Source organism: Mustela erminea, chromosome 11 (genome assembly GCF_009829155.1).
Source record: "Mustela erminea isolate mMusErm1 chromosome 11, mMusErm1.Pri, whole genome shotgun sequence".
Lineage (NCBI taxonomy): Eukaryota > Metazoa > Chordata > Mammalia > Carnivora > Mustelidae > Mustela > Mustela erminea.
In genome coordinates, this window is record NC_045624.1 from 26,208,176 (window position 1) to 26,229,320 (window position 21,145).

Below are 21,145 nucleotides of genomic sequence, written 5' to 3' on the forward strand. Positions count from 1 at the left end.
CTATGACAAAGTGAGATTTATCCCAGGAGTACGGTTTGGTTCAGCATAAAAAAATCAGTCCATGTAACATACCACATTAATAGAAAAAGGGAAAAAACAGGTGGTCATCTTAACTGATACACAAAAGGCATTTGATAAAATCCTGTACTCTTTTGTAATCAAAACACTTGGGAAACGAGGAACATAAGGAAACTTCCTCAACACAACATAGGGAAATTATGAGAAACTCACAGGTGACATTAAACTCAGTGGGGAACAACTCAAAGCTCCTCACTAAGATTAGGAACAAGACAAGGATGCTTACTTTACCACTGCTTTTCAACCTTCCACTGAAAGTTCTAGCCAGAGCAGTTATATAAGAAAATGAAATAAAAGACACCTAATTTTAAAGGGAGAGGTAAGACTGTCTCTATTTTCATATGACATGATTCTATATTTGTAGATCCCAGAGAATCCAAAAGAAAGCCACTAGGATTAATAAATGAATTCAGCAGCATTGGTGGGTACAAAGTGGACACATAAAAATCCGTTGTTACTATTTACCCATAATGAGTGGTCTAGAAAGGAAGCTATGAAAACAATTCTATGTGTGTTAGCATCTGAAGGAATAATATACCTATGAGTATATGTAACCAATGAGGTGAAGGATTTCTACATTGAAAGTTAAAAAACATTGCTAAAAGAAATTAAATAAGACCTAAATAAGTGGAATGACATTTGTATTCTTGGGTAGGAAGACAATATTGTTAAGCTATCAGGACCGACCAAAGTGACTTGTAGATTCTATCAGACTTTAGAAATGGAAAGGCCAACTCTCAAATTCATTGAGCGTTTCAAGGGACCCTGAACAATCTAGTAAAAGAATAACAGAGTCAGAAGACTCACACTTCATGATTTCAAAACTCAGCACAAAGATACTGTAATCAACATTGTGGGACTGTTATAAAGATAGATATGTATAACAACAGAATAGAGTTAAGGGTCGAGAAGTAAACCCATGTATCTATGGGCAGTTGATTTTTGACAAAGGTGTTAACATCCATTCAGTGTAAAAATGATAACAGCCACGGTGGGAAACAGTTGGACGTTTCTTCTTAGAATCATGATATGACCTAGCAACCCCACTAACAGATATACAGACAAAATAATTGAAAAGAAGAATTCAAACAGATATTTGTACACAAGTGTTTGATGGAGCATTGCAGCAGTTCCCCCCTTTATCTGTGGGAACAGGTTGTAGGACCCCCACTGGAAGCCTGAAACTGTGGATGGTACTGAACCCTGTATACATTGTTCTTTCTATATATACACACCTGTCATAGTAAGTTTAATTTATAAATTAGGCATAGCAGGAGATTAATAGCAATCAATAATAAAATAGAACATTTATGGTAATATACTGTAATAAAATTAATGTGAATGTGGTTTCTTTCTCTGAAAATATTGTACAGTGCTTACTCTTCTTGTGATGATGTGAGATGATAAAAGGCATACATGATGAAAGGAAGTGAGGTGAATGGTGTAAGCACCGCAGTATAGCCTTAGGCTACTATTAACCTTCTAACACTACGTCAGAAGGAGGATCATCCGCTTCTGGACCGTGGTTGACAGTAGGCATCTGAAACCATGGAAAGCAAAATCACACACGAGGGGGGACTACCTCATTTATAATAGCCAAAAGTTGGCAAGAACCCAAGTGTCCATTAGCAGGTGAATAGATAAAGAATGTGCTATAGTCATATAATGGAATATTACTCAGCCATAAAAAGGAATGAAGTTCTGATACATGCTACATCATGGATGAACTTGGAAACATGATGCTAAGTGAGAGAAGCCAAACACAAAAGGACAACTATTGTGTGATTCCATCTATATGAATATGTGGAATAGGCAGATTCACAGAGACAGAAAGTAGATGAGAGATTACCAAGAGCCTGGGTTGGTGGGGGGAATGGGGAGTTTTTCCTCAGTGGTTAAAAAATTTCTACTTGGGGTGAAGAAAAGGTTTGACAATAGGTAGTGGTGATGGTTGCACACATTGTGATTGTAATTAATGTCATTGAGTTATACACTTAAAAATGGTTAAAATGGGGCACCTGGGTGGCTCAGTGGGTTAAGCCTCTGCCATCAGCTCAGGTCATGATCTCAGGGTCCTGGGATCGAGCCCCACATCGGGCTCTGTGCTTGGCAGGGAGCCTGCTTCCGCCCTCTCTTTCTGCCTGCCTCTGTGCGTACTTGTGATCTCTCTCTCTCCTCCTCTCTGTCAGATGAACAAATAAAATCTTAAAAAAAAAAAAAACTTAAAAAATAGTTAGATGGCAAGTTTTCCATTATGTTTTGCTTCAGTTAAAAAAACATGTCTGCAGTGCAATATTTAGGCAATACAGATATGTAATAGAAAATGAATCCTTCAGAGTTCTTATGCAGCATACTTTCTATTGGAGAAAGGTAGATAGTGAACAGATAAACAATTTTCTAAGTGGCAGACAGTGCTGTGGAGAATAAAGCAGGGGGAGAGAGAGGTGTGAGGATATATTTTAATTTGATGAAGGAAAGACTCTGATAAGGTGACATTTGAGCAGAAACTTGAAAGAAATAAAGTGGTCCTTAGATATTTGGAGTAACCAGGAATTTGTAAGTGCAAAGGCTGAGAACATGTTCCAGACACAGCAGGGGGGTCAGTATCTAAATCCCAGCAGGTGTGATTGGGGCAAAATGCTTAACTCTGTTCAGTGTTTTTCGATTTTATTCTTGAAAGATTTAAAAAATTCTTCAAAATTTTTTGTTTAAAAAATTAATCTTTAGAGTAAAATCAATAAAAATTAATTTTAAAATTCTTTAAAAAATCAAGATAGGAGTATTAATACCACCCTTTCTGGATTGTTGTCAGGATTAGAGATAAATGTACCTACTGCTGGCACTGTGTGGGAACTTAGTGTGTGGCCAGTTATTATTGTTATGACTCTATCTTGCTGTAATTAGATGCAGCCCCAATGAGGAAAAGCAGCGAGAGAAAGTGCACCTTGGTCTTAGCCCAGAAGTGTGGCTTCCAGTTAATTACTGGATTTTGAGTAACCATTGATAATCTCCAGATATAAATTTAATCAAATATAAAGTAAGAATGTTGGATTAGCTGAGAATTCTGAGTAATTCTGGAATACTGTGGTTTCAGAAACTTACCATTTATAAATAATTTAGTGGACTTGAGAAATGCTGTTTTTGTAAAACCTGTCTTTGGAGTCTAGAATAAAGATTTATTTCATGTTAACTGTCAGAAAATCTATCTTTTTTTTTTCTTCTAACCAGTGTTTTGGGAATAGATTGCTGAACTCAAATTTTGTCTTTTTGGCGAAAGCTTCTATGAAGAGGTGGTAAATCCATTAATGTTTTCCTAATTCATAGTTTGAATAAAGGAAAGGAGAATCAGTGTAGTGATTTTTCACTTCTGTGAAAAGTTTGTTATTAAATCCCTGGTGTATTTTAAAATTCTAGAATTTAAGGAAATAAGTATTTCCTGTGTGATTGACATCCTAAAACTCCTGTGATATTTCATCAGCCTTTCTCTTAGGATGATAAATAGAGTAATTTTAGGTACAATTTTAAAAATTGGAGATACATAGTTCTAATCTAGTTGTTATGGCATAGCAAAGTTCCAGAAGCAAATATACTAAAAAAGAGGTGTTATCTGACAGTTTGCTTCAGGCCACTTAGGTAGGGTAGAAATCAGTAGCTCTATATACCTATTTTGATGGGGTACTTTTTTGTGGGTGCCTCCAGTAAAGGCATGTTGTCATTACTATTATTATTCCTATTATTATTATTCTTGCCCTTTAAGGCATGACTTTATTTCGGCTTAGGTAAAATAATTAATATTCATGATGACAGTTCGGAATTATTAAGAATTCAGTGCTCAAGGAGATCTGAAGTCATGCCATTTTTTTAAGGGCCATAGTCTCCAGAAATGATGAAGTGGAGAGCGGGAAAAAGGGAGAGAGTATGGATGAAAGTGAGAACATGAAGTAGGTGTTTAACAGGGGAAGATTCACTCGTTAAGAAAAATAACTTATATAACATTTTTCCTTTGAACTGGAAAACAGTATGTTACAGTGCTTTGTTGAGATAGGGAAAAATAAAAAATACATCAGTTCAGTGATGAATTTGCATGTGATACTAAGCTATAACATATTTTCTCTGACTCCCCATCCTTCCAAAAAAAAAAAAGTAAACAAAACCAAATAAATGCTGTTAACAGCTTCCTTAATCTTCAGGCTGCTAGACACACACAGGGAAGTTTTGCCCTGATACATTGAGTTAGTAATATTTGGTTTTCAAGAATTACAGAATTTACGAAATAAATATGAAATGTAGTTTAATGTTCTTATTTCGGATGATTCTTTCCATTCTGTAAAGAGTTCCACTTTTTTTCCCAAAGATTTTATTCATTCATTTGACGGAGACTGAGAGAGAGAGAGCCTAAGCAGGGGGAGCAGCAGGCAGAGGAAGAGGGAGAAGCAGGCTCCCTGCTAGGCAGAGAGCCCAGTACGGGACTTGATCCCAGGACTCTGGGATCATGACCCAAACCGAAGGCAGACACTTAACCAACTGAGACACAAGTTGCCCCAAGAAGTCCACTTTTAGCATTTTTAGACCAACTTGCTAAGATCTTTAAAGTTGCCTTTCCTTTCTTCTGTCCTGATATTTTTTAATAAGTAAGATATTCAACTCTCTGCTTCAAATTCTGGCCAGAGAAAAAAGACAGTTGTAATGCATGGTAAGGAGGGAGGCTCTAGCATCCTTAGTGGCTCAGTCGTTAAGCGTCTGCCTTCAGCTAAGTTCCGGATCCCAGTATCCTGGGATTGAGTCCCTGGAATCAAGCCCCGCATCAGGCTCCCTGCTCCACAGGGAGCCTGCTTCTCCCTCTCCCACTCCCTCTGCTGTGTTCCCTCTCTCACTGTGTCTCTCTGTCAAATAAATAAATAAAATCAACTAGCTGTAAAAATTTTTGTGAAAGGACCATCCGTTTGTAAAAGAAGACGAGTATTCTAGGGTTCAGGGATCTTCAGTGAACTCCCAGCAGTGTACAAATCATTAGAAGAAATCCTTTTTTTTTTTTTTTATTAAATATTTTATTTATTTATTTGAGAGAGAGGGAGAGCACAGAGGGGAATAAAAGGAAGAAGCAGACTCCTTGTCGAACAGGTAGCCCGATTCAGGGTTCAACCCCAGGACCCAGAGAGCATGACCTGAGCTGAAGGCAGATGCTTAACTGACTGAGCCACCCAGGTGCCTCAGAAGAAGTTCTTGAACCAGTTAAATGTGTATGTAAATGTATTTATGTATTATTTTTCCCCTCTCTGAGAAGGTCATTTATAACTCATTCTCAGAAAGATCCATGAACCCATGATCATTAACTGCTTTTTAAGGACAGAATTTCATATGATTCTATCATGGTGTATAGTTGAGTTAATATTGAAGTTCCAAGAGTAATTAGTTATGTGCCCATATACAGAAATAATAATGATTTGATATTGGAAATTAGTGTCTTATAAAAATCCTGTATTATTTTTAGTGGAAGTCCTATAACAAACCTTAGCTTTATAGTGGCTGTCTTCATAAAACTACAGATGACAGTTACTGCGGAAGATTACTAAAGGCTCAAATGATAAACATGTATAGAAGCACTTTGTAAACTGTAAGATTCTATACAAATATAATATCCTAAGTATTGTTATAGAACTTGTAGTAAGTGGAGATACTGCTCTGTCTCCACAACTGTATTATTTTCCTGCTCAGGAAGGTAGCATGGACTTAGATTAGATCTTGTAAATAATTTGATTTAGAAGATTTTGTTCTTTTTGCCTGGTCTTGAAGGTTTTAAAAAAAACATTCAAGTTGTGTGGAAAGGTATGACCAGAAAAGCAGAAGCTGCCCCTTTCCTTCTGAAGCCACTCATAATGCCTAGTGTGATAAAATTAGATAAAATCCCTGCTTCCTTACCTGTACCTTTCCAGCTTTTATGTATATGTGTGTATATCTGTGTGTACTTATGCATGCATGTCTTTATCTATATATGCATGCAGATAAGCTCATACATGCACATTTTTCATCAAATGACAGTACTATTCATGTTTTATAAATTGCTTTATTTAACAGCATATCTTGGACATCTTTAGAGGAGAAGGGTTTTAAAAATGCATGGTATTGAATATTAGGGATCTGTTTATATTTTAAATACATTTTTATCTTTTCCTTGAAGATTCTTATCTTATTATTTGGAAACACAATAAAAGGGTTATAATACAATGAATTAGCAAAATATGTGCAGTGCATCTACAAAATATGTATGATGTATGAGATATTAGTATTTTCCCTAACTGACATATGCAAGGTGTTTTCTGCAATTGAAATATATTTTAAATAAGTATTCATTAAAACAGAATAGAACTATACTGGCTAATTAGTACTTGTCAGCTAACGGAGAATGTTAATAATGGTAAGCCAAAGTTTTTCCTTTTTAAGATATAATTATACAAGACTGAGGTCACAGTTTACTTTAAAATCTTTCTGGGTTTAAAATCCATGAATGCTGATCATTGGGGAGGTCTAATTAGGCTATTTATTTAAGAGTTTATAGTAGTAAGGTTAAAAATTATTGAAAGTCAAAGGTAAAACTCTTTGTGTAGAAGAATGGGTTTTCTAATTCAGTTCTTGTGCAGTGGCCATGCTAATCTTCTCTGTATTGTTCCAATTTTAGTGTGTGTGCCTCTGAAGCAAACACTCTTAATTCAGTTCTTAAACCTTTGTTATTTGTCATTGGCTTATTCCCTTAAGGTTAGCTCCACATTTGATTACCAAAAAAAAAAAAAAAATTGTAAACATTAAAATGAATTTTAACAAAATTTTAGTCCTTGCTTTGCGAGACTAGTGATACATTTTGCAGGAATATACACCCTGTAATTGAACCTTTTTTTGTATGAAATACTTTTTTCAGTTTTAGCTTTCCTTTAAAAGTAAGATTTAACGTTTAATAAATGGACATAAAATATGGAGAAGGACTTTTTCAAAGTATTTTGAAAGTTTAAAAAAACATTTTATCACAAAACCATCAGAATTACAGACGTTTATCAATACATTGTTTTCCCTCCATTTGAGATTTAGTTCTGAAAGATGTTGTAGAGTAGTACCTGTCTTGGAAATTAGGAGATCTTGATTCGTGTCTTGATCTACAACTACTTAGCTGAATGTTATCTTAGACTGTTCATTTATTCTCTCTCGCCCTTATTTTCTTACCTGAAAAATGAAAGTGTTTGATTACATGATCTCTAATGCTGAGATTTTTTGAATTAAGTTTCATAGTACTCATACAGTTTATTTAAGATTTAATGAAGGTATCATATATATAAGTAATATGTATTCACATAGTTGGTTATTCATTTAATTGTCCAAATACTTGTTGATTGTTTTTGGTCTTCTGTGCTGGATGTCCTGAATAAGAGGGTAATGGACCTTGCCATCTTGGGACAATGTTCAGTGGAGCAGAGGAAATTAAACAGTTATTATGTAATTGATTATTTTATCCAGATGTAATATGACTGAAATTGAGTAGTAGAATTAGAAAAGTAGCAGAAAGAATGAAGATGGGTTCTGGGAGAGTGGGTTAGTAAAAGAGAACAACATGTACAGAGCCCCTAACTGAGGAGCCTGGAATGCTAAAAATTACAAAAAGGAACTATTCAGGGGTATGTTGCGTAGTAGGTAGCTGGTGAGGTGGTGGGCATCAGATCACTCAGGGATTTGTAAACCATTTACAGATTTTGGATTTTATGCTAATATTGCCTATAGTACTTCCAATTAAGTTCTTAGCATTATATAACCAAATAGATGTTAATGTTCATAAAATACATTTTTTATATTAGAGAAACATTTTCTGTCAGTCACTGTGTTATCAGTGGCATCAGATTCCTGGCTTCTCCCTTCACTCTTTCACTCTTAATTGGTGTTTTAAAATATAATAACAGGATTTGCAAGGGCAGCATAGTAAAAATCACTTAATGCCTGTCAAAGTCACATAAGTGTTTTTCTTTTCGGTTATCAGTTGTTTCATATTTCCTGTGTCCTTTTCCTGCTTGCTGAAAGTGTAATAACGTGGGAATTTTGGATACACTACCAATTAAAAATCAACAAGTTAATATACTAGTCTTGCAGTTTACATTTTTTTTAGTTACATACTGATTTGTTTCTTGTTCCACTACTGATTATGTTCTATAAGATATTAGCATGTAAAAATGACATGTTAATATGCAAATAAGTTGTCTGCTCTTTTTTTTATTGTTTATTTTTAAGAACACGTCTTTATGTTAAAAAGATCTATGCTATTTTCATTGATTTTTTTTTCTCTGAAACTGGTTTTCAGTAGAATATTCCTGTTGGCTAACCCAAAAGGAAGTTGTTTAATGACCAAGTCTCACCCCTTTTAAGACACTGACAGGGTAGGTTAGACAAAAGGAAAATGACCCACTTGCGGATATCTGAGTATCCTGAGTTAGTTCAAAGATTTCAGGTCTACCAATGTGTTTTTATTTTTAGACCATTGATACACAGATATTAATAAAGCCTTATCACTTTTAGTAATATGGTATTCTTCTCAGGCTGATTTCCTAATAACTTCAGCAGATTAAGATAAAATATCTACTCTGTATCAATCAGAATGCATTCTTAGCGCTGAACTGTGTAATTCCTATTCTTGTTTGAATGGCTTCAATATGCTCTTTTCAGAAGCTTAGAACTTTGAACAATACGTATTAAATCTCATTTTCAACTCAGTCTAATGAGTGTTTATACAAACTAATACTGCCTATTATGTGTTTATCTTTCTTATCCTCTGTGCATTTGAATTAATTTAAAAGCTATTACAATTTGTAAATTCATGGAAACTAGATACTAAGCGTCATTCATTTTTTTTCTCTCTTCTATTTAGGTTTGTACTTTGATTTTACTAGTATTAATTTATTCAACATATACTTGTACTATGAACAGAAGCTCCTTCCAGTCACTTTTATGGTGTATAAAGGTAGATAAGACATTCTTAGTCCCAGGGAGCTTATAGACTTAAAAGCATTAAAAACACTAAGAATCATTTGTAAATAATACACAGGCAAAATATATTAAAATACTGCATAGGAGAGTTCAGAGGAAGGAAGAATTATTTTTCTCAAGAGAGAAACAATCTAAGACCTCATAAGAAAAGTTTTTACACTCTGGGTTTTAAAAGATAGATAGGATCAGATACATGCAAAAGAGAAAAATGCTGTTATTGGGGTTTCAGAATAAGCAGAGAATATACATGGAAAAGCATTATGCATGTAAGAGAATCTGATCTTTATAGTATTAAATAGACATACATGGAAATAAAATAGGCCAGGTAGATTGGGATAGGATCATTGAGGGCCTTCCATATAATTTATATAGATATATTCAAATATAAGTTCATGTTTAGAAATATAATAAATTAAACACATTAGTTTTCTTAAATATTTTTGGTGGTTATTTCTATGTTGTAAAATTTGTGCTAGAGGAAAAGTTATACTACAGCCTTCTACTGAATTATATTGCTAATATTGAAATAGAATTAGACTTTTGAAGAAAATTTTCTTATGAATGCTGATGTCCTGCTTTTAGTGATTTTTTCTATTTAAAATGTTTTCTCCATCATAAAATAAACACTCCTTAAGTTTAGATTATATGGAAAAATAGAAAAATGTTCATCTGTGCAACTAACATTTGCATTTTATGTATTTCTTTCCATATAATATTTAAGACATTTTTCAGTAAAATAGAAAATAACATGAGATAGGTTATTTTTTGTGTGTGCTTTGAAGAGAATTTAGAACTGAAAAACTTCCCTACTTCTGTTTATCTTTCCCTGTGAGTTTGATTAAACAACTTTAAATATTTGACTAAAATCTCAAGTTTTCATTTAAATCAGAAGTTTTAGGCAGTTGAAACCATTGCTTTTTTTTAGTTTTAAGAGTAGTATATCCCAGAAGCAAGCTTACTTTTTATTTTATCCCCCTTTAAAACTGCCTGGGGATGCTTGGGTGGCCTAGTCAGTTAAGGGTCATCTGCTTTCAGCTCAGGTCATGATCCCAAGGTCCTGGGATTGAGTCCCATATTGGACTCCTTGCTCAGTGGGGAGCCTGCTTCTCCCTTTGCCTGCTCTTCCCCCAGCTTGTATGTGTGCACTCTGCTCTCCCTTTCTCTGACAAATACATACATACATACTGCCTAAAAACATGGTCAAAACAGAATATTCAGTGAGAAGGAATATTTTCTCCCATTTGTATGTGAAGAGTTGTGGTTATTTAGCATTATCAGCACGAACACAGTTATGTTCATAGTCTCATGTAAAGAAAGAAAAAAAAATGTAGAAAGTTGCAGAGCTAAAAGTTCTGAACAGGGCTCGAGATTTTAGGAAGGCCATATAAGATCCATATTTTGAGTCATGGTTTGTTAATGGCAGGCCTACTTTGTGCCAAGCCTTATAAATATAGAGCAGAATAGGACATGACCCTGCATGGGGAACCTGGGTGGCTGTGTTGGCGTCCGTGTCTGTGTTCCGCTTGTGTCATAATCTCAAGGTCTTGGGATCGAGCCCTGTGTTGAGCTCCCTGCTCAGCTGGGAGCCAGCTTCTCCCTTTTCCTCTCCCTCCCGCTTCTGCTCTAATGCGTTCTCTCTCCCTCTCTCTCAAATAAATAAATAAAATCTTAAAAAAAAAAAAAAAGACATGGCCCCTGTCTTTCAGGGTGTTCACAGCCTTGTTTAATGGATCTAAATAGAGAATCCTGGGACTTGACACCAGACCCTTCCTCAAATGTGCAAAGCAAGTCTGTAATGCAGGATACTTCCATTTGGTAGAAATTAAGATTATTGAAGGAAGCTGCCTAAAACCCAGGAATGTATCTTAAGATTTTGGTGCTAAAATTAGAAGAGTAGGATAATTATTTTTTTATGTAGCATATATTATTGCATACCCTGGATTTATATGCACATGTATTAGCTTTGTGACAGTATGGAGTTTTTAATACTAATGGCATGTCTTTCTCAATGTAGTCTCTCAACTCTGACATTTAGTTTCATTTAAATTTTTAAATTCATTTAAATTTCATTCTTAATACTTTTGGATCATCTGTTATCTCTTCATTATTTCTGCAAACCTATTCATATAAATTGAGATACACATGGATTTTTGAAGTCCCACTAAATAAATAAAAATTTTTGAGTGATTTAGTTAGTGTTTTCCTGGTCTGTGAAGTGAGACATTATGCTTGTCTAGGACTATGTTGAAGCCCTTTTAGAGGAAGTCGTAGTCTCGGTCTTATATTCAGGAAGCATTAAACCTGTTTTCTAACTAACATGTTGTAGAAATTACTCCTGTTTTTAAATAATAATAAAAATAAGCATTTATGTGACATTCAGAATTACAGATATTGATGATTTAAAACCATTTTTTCTCTGTAGGACACCATTGCAGTAGCTGGATTTACTGTGTTGTCGGCATCTTCACCTACAAGCAGAGATGGTAAACATCGCTTATTTTTGAAAGCATTTGAAGACTTCAGATCAACTGTTTATGTAAGTGTATAACTTTTAGTCCAATCATTTTGTGGTTTTAATGAGGTAAGGGGATGGAATTGGAGCAGTATTTCTGTAAATCTGCAGATAAACTTTTTAGCCTGACTGAATTATTTTAATTAAATATTTTAAGTTTAAAGCAAAAATTCTTTTCAGCTTTATGTTTAGAATGATTCCAGGTAGAAAAGAAAGATCCCTTAAAAATAATTTACTAATGGAATTTTTAAAACTTTGTAGATACTCTAGATCTCATTCTTTACTCTTACATCATCAGCCTTTTTTGATGGTCTACTTGATTTCACTTTAAATTGATCAAGTGCCCTTTTTTAGGTAAAACTGATTTCCTTCTATTTTATTCTTTACAGAGATGCTGATTCTCTGCTTCCCACTTCACCCCTCCTCCCACAGCCCTGTGTGTGTGCATGTGTGCATGTGCACACATGGAGACCATCAGTTTGGTCAAGGCTGTCAGAGAAGTAGAATTGGGCCAAGTCCTGTGCTTGCAGGCTACCATCTGCCTGTTTTTCTGTAGTATACAAAATATGGGCTAGGGGTGATCCTCTGATATTGAAATTAATGGATTACACTGAATCTTAGACAGTTTTGCACATGTCAGTCTTAATGTAAGGCATAGTTTTGTGCTATTCTAGTGAATTTGAATATTACGCAGTTAAGTGTGTAGTTTTGGTGCAGTTAAAGGTCTGTAATCACATTGGAGGATGGTTGTATACAAGTAAATCCTCTTTTTCTTTTCAGGTTTATGTTAAATCTGTCAGAGATTCTTCTGCAGAATCAATGTCTTTGGTAAGATAATACTCAGTTTAATTTAAAATATGCACACCTGGGGTGCCTGGGTGGCTCAGTGGGTTAAAATATGCACACCCACACACACATAAAGATAACACACATGTATGTATTTTGTATATATATGATATCCACTTCTAGTCTAATTTTTAAAATAATAATATAATGGGAAAACAAAATATCTACCTTTTTGATACCTAATAATGTTAAATTTGAGTTATATATTTACCTAGTAATTAATAACTGGTTGTTCTTTTATTTGGAATATCTGTTGGTATTTTCTATAAGCTACACATAAAAAAAATTAAAAGGGAAAACATTTTATTTTGTGAAGATACTAGGATTAGTACTTTTAAACCTCAGGTGGATACTTTTGTTTCTTTTTCAGTTATATTTATAAACAATATCGTGTGCCAAATTGTGATTTACAAATTATTAATTTTAAGAAGTTTATTATACTTGTGATACATTTTTCATTTATCTATTTTTAATATTTTATAAAATTCTGTTATAGCAATAGGAAGGTTCCCATTTTTATAGGTGAGCTACATGTAGCTGAGTAAAACTGGAAAAGGGGTAATATATATGATGAAGTTCAGTATAAAGTTTACCTTCTGCCTATGTTCTTAAACCTTTTGTTTCTAATCGACAGAGTCCAGGAACTTTGTTTTAGTTAACAATGACTATAGGGTACAACTTTTCAATTCTGAATAATACTGTATGGAAATATAATTCAAATTTGTTATTTAAAGAAACTGTAACCAATAAAAGGGTTGATATACATTTTTAAAAGCATGAATTAGGTGCAGGTATTAGTTTTTCTCAAAATTATTTTACATTGCTCAGCTTCAAATATTTGATACATCCACAAACCTGTATATAAGGAAGAAGTAAAGGAAAGAACTTATGAAATTGGTAAAAATGTTTTTTCAGCGATTCCAGATATTCTGATCTATTAGACTATAACTTAGATGCTCTGCACGTATATACTAGCTTATTTACATGGAAAGACAAATTATAATCAAGAAGTTGTTTGTTGTTCATGAATTAACAAGTACATTGCATGGATGACCATAATGGTTAGTGTCATTGAGCTATATGCTGGCCTGCCCCATTCATCTATACATTAGCGAGATAACTTTAATATCTTGGATCTAGTTATTTGTCAGCTAGGTACATATCTTTCCTTTCTGTCCCATATGCTGTCCATTATTTTTCTTCCATCATTTATGAGCTACAACATTTTTTATATCAAAGTTTGATGAGATTCCTAAGCATTACCTTTCTTATACTTGAACTAAAGGATCAGCTTCCTTGAAAAAACTAATTAACTCATTTTGATTAGAATTTTAAAGTTTTAACTCACAATGCAGTAGGTAGTAACCTTATTTCTGGTTGTTGGTGGGATGGATAGGTGATGGGGGCCAGATGTGTGATTGTTTGACTAATATGCAGACATGTCCTTGTAAATCACTTTCCCCTTTCTTTCCAAACCTGTGTACAATTATTTCAGACAATTTTCCTTTTCTGTTTTTCCCATTTTTAATGTATTTATACCATTTACAATCAAAACCTGTAGTAAAATCTTTATATAATATAGGGGGGAAAAAAGAAATATATACCACAAGTTTTGAAGTGATATTACTCAAAGTTAAAATCCAGAACCAAAAGTTCTTAAATTGCATTTCTTAGAATTATGTACAAATTACATAATTTATAATCAAAATTCTTCGTAAGAAAAACTGGTTGGTTTGTATAGTAACCTTTATAAGCTGTGTATTTCCTTTTTTTTCAGGCTATATCCTCTTTTTAGACACTTAAAAGGAAAAAACTGCAATTAGATTGGTTGTTATTTTAAAAATTGAATTATAAAATTATTCTAAAATGTAAATACTTAGTGTTGATATATTCACTGTCTTCGCTTTCTTAGGTTCCAGCAACACATTATATATATACACCCCTGAATCAACTTAAGGGTGGTACAATTGTCAATGTCTATGGTGTTGTGAAGTTCTTTAAACCTCCATATCTAAGCAAAGGAACTGGTAGGTATTAAAATTGGTAAAGATTTTAATGGGCTGGAGCTGCTTTTTTGGTTTCAGAAACATAGCTCCTTCAATACTGTTAAGTCTTAGAAGCTCAATTCTCATTTATTTAATTTTTTTAAATATTTATTTGAGAGAAAGCATACGCACGCACATGGTTGCATGTGAGTGGGGGCAGGGGTTGTAGAGGGAGAGGGGGAGAGGGAATCCTCAAGCAGACTCCCCGTTGAGCATAGAGTCCAACACAGGGCACTGTCCCAGCACCGTGGAATCATGACCTGTGCCAAAATCCAGCATTAGCCATGTCAGTGACTGAACCACCCAGGCACCCCTCAGGTCTGATTTATAATTGCCAAATAATTCATATGCACATTTTTGGCCATTTTCACTTATAAAGTAAGTATGGTCTTTAGATTCCAAAGACTAAATTAAGAAAAGGATGCTAACCTGCAACATGACAGCATATAAAAGTATGACATAGGCTAAATATAAAGTATTTTAGTACTATAATGGTGGTATGTAAGTCACTTTTAATTCTGGTGTAGAACTTAAAAAAGACCAAAATATAAAAACTAAGTACCTGTGAACATGTTAATGAATACACGATATAAAAAGATACCAATTATAACGTTAATAACAAAGTATATGTGAGGAGGAGTAGAAGTATAGTTTTTATATATAATATTTATTAGCTTAAAATAGGTTGTTCTAACTTTAAGATGATTTATGTGAACTCCATGGTAACCAGAAAGAAAATACTTACAGAAGATACATAAAAGGAAATGAGTATGTCGCTACTTTAAAAAAAAAAACAATGAAATACGGAGGGCAAAAGTGCTAAAAGACAGAACAGTTAGCACAATGGCAGTAGTTAAGTCCTTTCCTACCAGTAATAACTTCAAATGTAAAAAAATTAAACACCTCAGTCAAAAGGCATAGTACTTCAGTTGTTTTTAAAGACGAGTAAGATATAACCTACTAATTCTATAAAATACAAGCTTTATTTATTTATTTATTTATTTATTATACAGTTTTTTAAAACCATTTAAACAGTCTGATTTTAAACAGACTGACATAGAAAAGAATAAAAAAACATGAATTTCAGTTTTCTGAGGGTTAATTTAGTAAAGACACCATATAGCTTTACCTTGGTTTAATTCAGTTCAACTGAAATTTAACAGTTACTAATCTATTTAATCTAACCTGAAACAGCATTTGTAAAAGGCACCGTTAATGTATGTATCACCAAGAAAAGCTCTGCCAATTAAGTTATGCTTCACTGTTAATTTTAAGATGTAGCCATATTTTAGAGATACTAAAAATGCACAGAGGTGGTGTTGATGAAATACTGTCTTTATCTACTGCATGCCAGGTGCCATGGTTTTTCCTAGAAACACAAAGATGTTCACATTGAGTTTATATTTTAAAAAATATTTTATTAAATTATATATATGTAAATTTTATTATTGTGGAGTGAACTCAAAGTGTACTCTTTAGTGTGAGATGAGGGAAACATCATATTTTCATGTAGTCAGAGGATTTTGTTAATGCACAATGGAAAGACTTACTCTGTGAAAGTGACTGAAGACTATGAAATCCAGAAAAATCTGAAATAGGTGGCAACTAAGTCTGAAGGCGTCAGAGGGATATGTTATTAAAAACTCTGGTGATTTCTGTTTTAGCAGAAAGGGAATGTTAAACACTAAGGTTGAAGCAGAGAAGTTACTGTTTAAGTGTTTATTTCTCAGATATTTTCATTTGACTTGACTTTATCCCCACAGTCTGCATTCTCCAAGCTCTCATACTTTTCAGTATTTACTTGCATATGTTCATGTTGGTGGTTTGTTTACATCATCAGGTTTATTGTCCCCTGAATCTTAATATTCTGTAAATTTGCTATAAAGGTGTGATCACTGTGATCCTCTTCTGTTTGTAAGTGTTATCTGGCAGCTCTAATTGGCCTGCTGATTTATGAAGAGGCTACATGACTACCAGTTATGTCCATCTGACTTGGTAAAAGATAGAACTTAAAAACTTTTTGAACTTGCTACATCACTAATTCTTGTCACTGAAAGTTTTTATTAAATTAATCAACAAATGTATTCAAGAATAACAAATAATAGTGTAGACTAAAATGATAGTTGTTTTTAAAACACTGATGACTCAATATTAATTTTAAGTTATTACTTGACAGCATAATCATGTTTTCTTCTGACAATGTTATTAAATCATGTGTATATAATGAAAGCCTTGGGGAACTATTATTTTTATTATATATTCATATATATTTTATGTCTTTATCAGATACGTTTAGTTGGATCCAGTCCCTTAATAAAAAAATTCATGAGTAGTAATGAACCATCTGTTAATACGACGATAATATGTTTCTCTATTTTTTCTGAGATACTGAATTAAAATGAATGCCATCAATTTTACCACAACATATTCATTGAAACTCAGTCACATGTCTTTACTGCCAGCAAGGGTAAAGTTTTAAAATTATCTATTACGTAACTTTAGTTACACTTTTTATTTCTATTGATAGCACTCATCCTTCAACATGCTGTAGGAGAGTCGGACAAATAACACTTTCCTGTTGAAGAAAGGATCAACTTCATTAGTATTACTACTGAGATGTACCAGAATAAATGTGCAGGAACAATCCACAGCTCTGCCTTTTTTGTATTACATAAAGCAATATTATTTTGCAAATGTGGGACCACAATTTTAAATACTACATCCAGAGGTACATAACTGGTTATTTGGAGGAAAGTTACGTTTATGCAGCTCAAATTTAGGTAAATGGAAAGAAGTTTATTCTATTCTGTATCATTAGCTGGAATTTTTCATTAAAATTTATTTTATAAATGTTAAATTCAGTGCTACTGAGGCTATTTGGTGCACTCTAGCCTTTGTGCTTCTTGACTAAAATTTTTCTTCAAGACCTTCCTCTTCATTCTAATAGTGATTATATATGACCTACATGCTGCTGTCTTATTTCTGGTAGCAAATGTTTATTCCCCAATCTTTATATTCAGTCTTGGAGAAGTTGTAGCTTTTTTTCTGTAAGTCTGTCAGTCCTGTTGTTAAAAGGATAGTATAGATAATTACATTCTTTCTTATTCAATTGTGATAAGATTCATCATGAAAACCGAGAATTTCTCAAGGATTGTGGAAACATTTAGTAAAAGATAATTGCATCATCAAAATTGATTTTGATAATGATTCATCAGGGGTACATAATATGTCCTCTTTTATATGAAGGCAAGGGCATTGCTGCCTTAGGATTTTGAGATTTTATAATTATCTTTGAAAGCCTCACATTTACTTTTGCTTCAGAGAACTGGCTAGACACAGTTGGGTATGTCAGTTTTTGCCTTACACAGATAACATATTTCTTTAGTTAATATCTGTTAAGAAGTTTAGTTTTAGCTTTGTCTCAGATTCTAAGAAATAGCCTCCAATTTCTTAAAGCTTGAGACACATTTATTCTGTTCCTATTGTCTGTTCTTGCTAAATAGATCAATGTAAGCTGGCCATAAAATACTTCCTGGCTTAATAGTATGTGGCTTGTCCTTGCTTGTTATCAGTATCATAATGCTTGTTCATTCTGTGAGCAAACTGGAGGAGTAGAGGGAACTCTGTTTGTGCTACTTTTCTAATATTCGAATCCGGAGGAAAGGAGAGGATAGCCAAAATATTTATATCATTTTTTGACTGTCCACCTCTGCTCCCTCCTGCCTTTTTTTTTTCTTTCCCCAAACTCTGCGATCCTACAGGTCTCAGCCTTTTTGTGCCACATGATTTGGCACATTGCCTGTTACTCCCTAGCCTACCAGGGGAATGCGTTATGTTCCAAAATTACTTGATTTTCATACCTGCCTCCCATTAAAAGTCTCCATTTTGGAAAGCAGTTTGACTAATCTTGAACAGTTTTGGATGTTACAGTGTTTCGAGAAGCACATCTTTCTTTTGCTGTTCATTATCTTATAAAACGATACCTCTTTTAGCCACAAACTGAGCATTATAATCAAATTTTTAGAGCAGTATCCAAAACACTGGACTTTTGAGAGACCCTGTCTATGGATAGGGCCCTGGGAGTTTTTTCCTGTCTATAGAACATCCCAGCTAGCTCTAGGATGCTATTTTTGGCTGTGTAAAAATATTTTCACTCAGGAGAATGATTTGACATATATACATTAATGTCATTAGCATTATTATTTGATTATTTTCTTTTGTATGAGTAATATTGGTTGCATATTAAATGATTATGTAGTGTTTTAATTTTTAAAAGTATAACGAACTACATATTCCACATTAAAGAGAATTTATTAATTACTGAATAATTTATAACTTATTGGTGTTCCATTAGATCCAGGACACTTCTTATTTATCAAAGAGAGATTAAAGCATCTAGTATGATGTAAAATTACATGTATATTAATTATATTTTTTATATTTTAAAATTTATAATGCATATTTGAAAGGTTTTTGGTTTGGTTTTTTTTTAGGTTTTATTTAAATTCAAGTTAGTTAACACATAGTATGTATTATTAGTTTCAGGGGTAGAATTTAATGATCCATTATTTACATATAACATCCAGTGCTCACCACATCCCATACCTTCCTTAATGCCCTTCATCCAGTTACCCCATCTTCTCATGCTCCTCCCTGCCGGCAACCCTCAGTTTGTTCTCTGTAGTTATGAGTCTTTTTTTTTTTTTTTAAGATTATTTATTTATTTATTTATTTGACAGAGATCACAAGTAGGCAGAGAGGCAGGCACAGAGAGAGGAGGAAGCAGGCTCCCTGCTAAGCAGAGAGCCCGACGTAGGGCTCAATCTCAGGACGCTGGGATCATGACCTGAGCTGAAGGCAGAGGCTTTAACCCACTAAGCTACCCAGGCACCCTATTTTATGGTTGCCTCCTTCTCTGTTTTTTCTTTTTTTTCCCTTTTTTCCTCTATGTTCATCTGTTTTGTTTCTTAAATTCCATATATGATTGAACTCATAGGATATATGTCTTTCTCTGATTGACTTATTTTGCTTAGCGTATTATATTCTAGTTCCACCCACATTGTTGCAAATGGCAAGATTTCATTCTTTTTGATGGCTGAGCAGTATTTGATTGTGTGTGTGTGTGTGTGTGTGTGTGTGTGTGTGTGTATGTGTACGTACATATACATACTGCTGCTGCTTTCTCCATTCATCAGTTGTTGGGCAGTTTTTCATGTGTCTGTTAGCCAGCTGTATGTCTTATTTGGAGAAATGTCTGTTCATGTCTTCTGCCCATTTTTTGACTGGATTTTTTTGTTTTTTGATGTGGAGTTTGATAAGTTATTTATAGATTTTGGATACTAGCCCTTTATCTGATACAGCATTTGCAAATATCTCCTCCCATCTCATAGGTTGCCTTTTAGTTTTATTGATCATTTACTTCTCCGTGCAGAAGGTTTTATCTTGATGAAGTATCCCAGTAGTTGAGTTTTTTGTTCATTTGTTTTGTTTTGCTTTTGTTTCCCTTGCTTTCAGAGATACATCTAATAAAAAGCTGCTGTGGCTGGGATCAAAGAAATTGCTGCCTGTGTTCTCCTCTAGGATTTTTATGGATTCCTATCTCATATTTAGGTCTTTCATCCATTTTGAATGTATTTTGGTGTATGGCATGAGAAAGCGATCCAGTTTCTTTCTTGTGCATGTGGTTCTCCCAATTTTCCCAACACCATTTGTTGAAGAGACTGTCTTTTTTCCATTAGATATTCTTTCCTTCTTTGTCAAAGATTAGTTGACCATAGAGTTGCAGGTCCATTTCTGTGTTCTCTGTTCTGTTCCATTGATTTGTGTGTCTGTTTTTGTGCCAGTACCATATGGTCTTGATGATTACAGCTTTGTAATACAGCTTGAAGTCCGGAATTGTGTATATCTTTGGAAGTTTTAACCCTTTAGGAGTCCTTTACCCTTATAAAAATGTGATGACAGCTGTAGCATTTGCCGCACAAAAATGCACATGCATGCCTAAAGACTTAAACATACCATATCAAAAGTTCATGCCCCCCTCCGCTGAAGTCCAGATTGCAAACTACTAATCTATAGTATGTTCTTATGTTATTTGAATATTCAGGCAAGGGACGCCTGGGTGGCTCAGTTGGTTAAGTGGCTGCCTTCGACTCAGGTCATGATCCCAGCGTCCTGGGATCGAGTCCCACATCGGGTTCCTTGCTGGGCAGGGAGCCTGCTTCTCGCTCTGCCTCTGCCTGCCACTCTGTCTGCCTGTGTCACTCACTGTCTCTCTCTCTGACAAATAATTAAAAACATATTAAAAATATATATTCTTATGAATATTCAGCCAATATCAAAACCACAAATATATTTTTGGTTTAATGCATGGTTTTTAAAATAAATAAATTTATAGTTTTTTTTCATTCACTCATTTCCTCGTTTATTCAACAGACATTTATTAAGTACTTGTTAAATATATATATATATTTCCCTATATATATATATATTTCCCAAGTCCAGGTATTACACTAGACTTGGGAAACGCAAAGATATCTAAGACACTGTTTCTACCCTCAAGGAATGTTTAAGACAGATAGTAATAACAATACAGTGATTATAATTGTTCATGATTTCACTTTGTTTTTAGTCTTTCCTCAATTTTTAA

The 21,145-nt window shown here is 33.9% G+C and overlaps 1 protein-coding gene and 1 pseudogene across 6 annotated transcripts in view; one reads left to right on the forward strand and one right to left on the reverse strand.

The window, feature by feature from the left end:
* The window catches only part of POT1 (protection of telomeres 1), a 77,762-nt gene that overhangs the window by 13,360 nt on the left and 43,257 nt on the right, over positions 1-21,145 (forward strand). For all 6 annotated transcript variants that reach the window (XM_032304456.1, XM_032304459.1, XM_032304453.1 and 3 more), the window contains exons 5-7: positions 11,519-11,632; positions 12,389-12,436; positions 14,367-14,481. In XM_032304456.1, the coding sequence (XP_032160347.1) occupies positions 11,519-11,632; positions 12,389-12,436; positions 14,367-14,481 (277 nt within the window). The remainder of the gene's footprint in view (positions 1-11,518; positions 11,633-12,388; positions 12,437-14,366; positions 14,482-21,145) is intronic.
* On the reverse strand, positions 6,682-6,778 carry LOC116569742 (annotated as a pseudogene).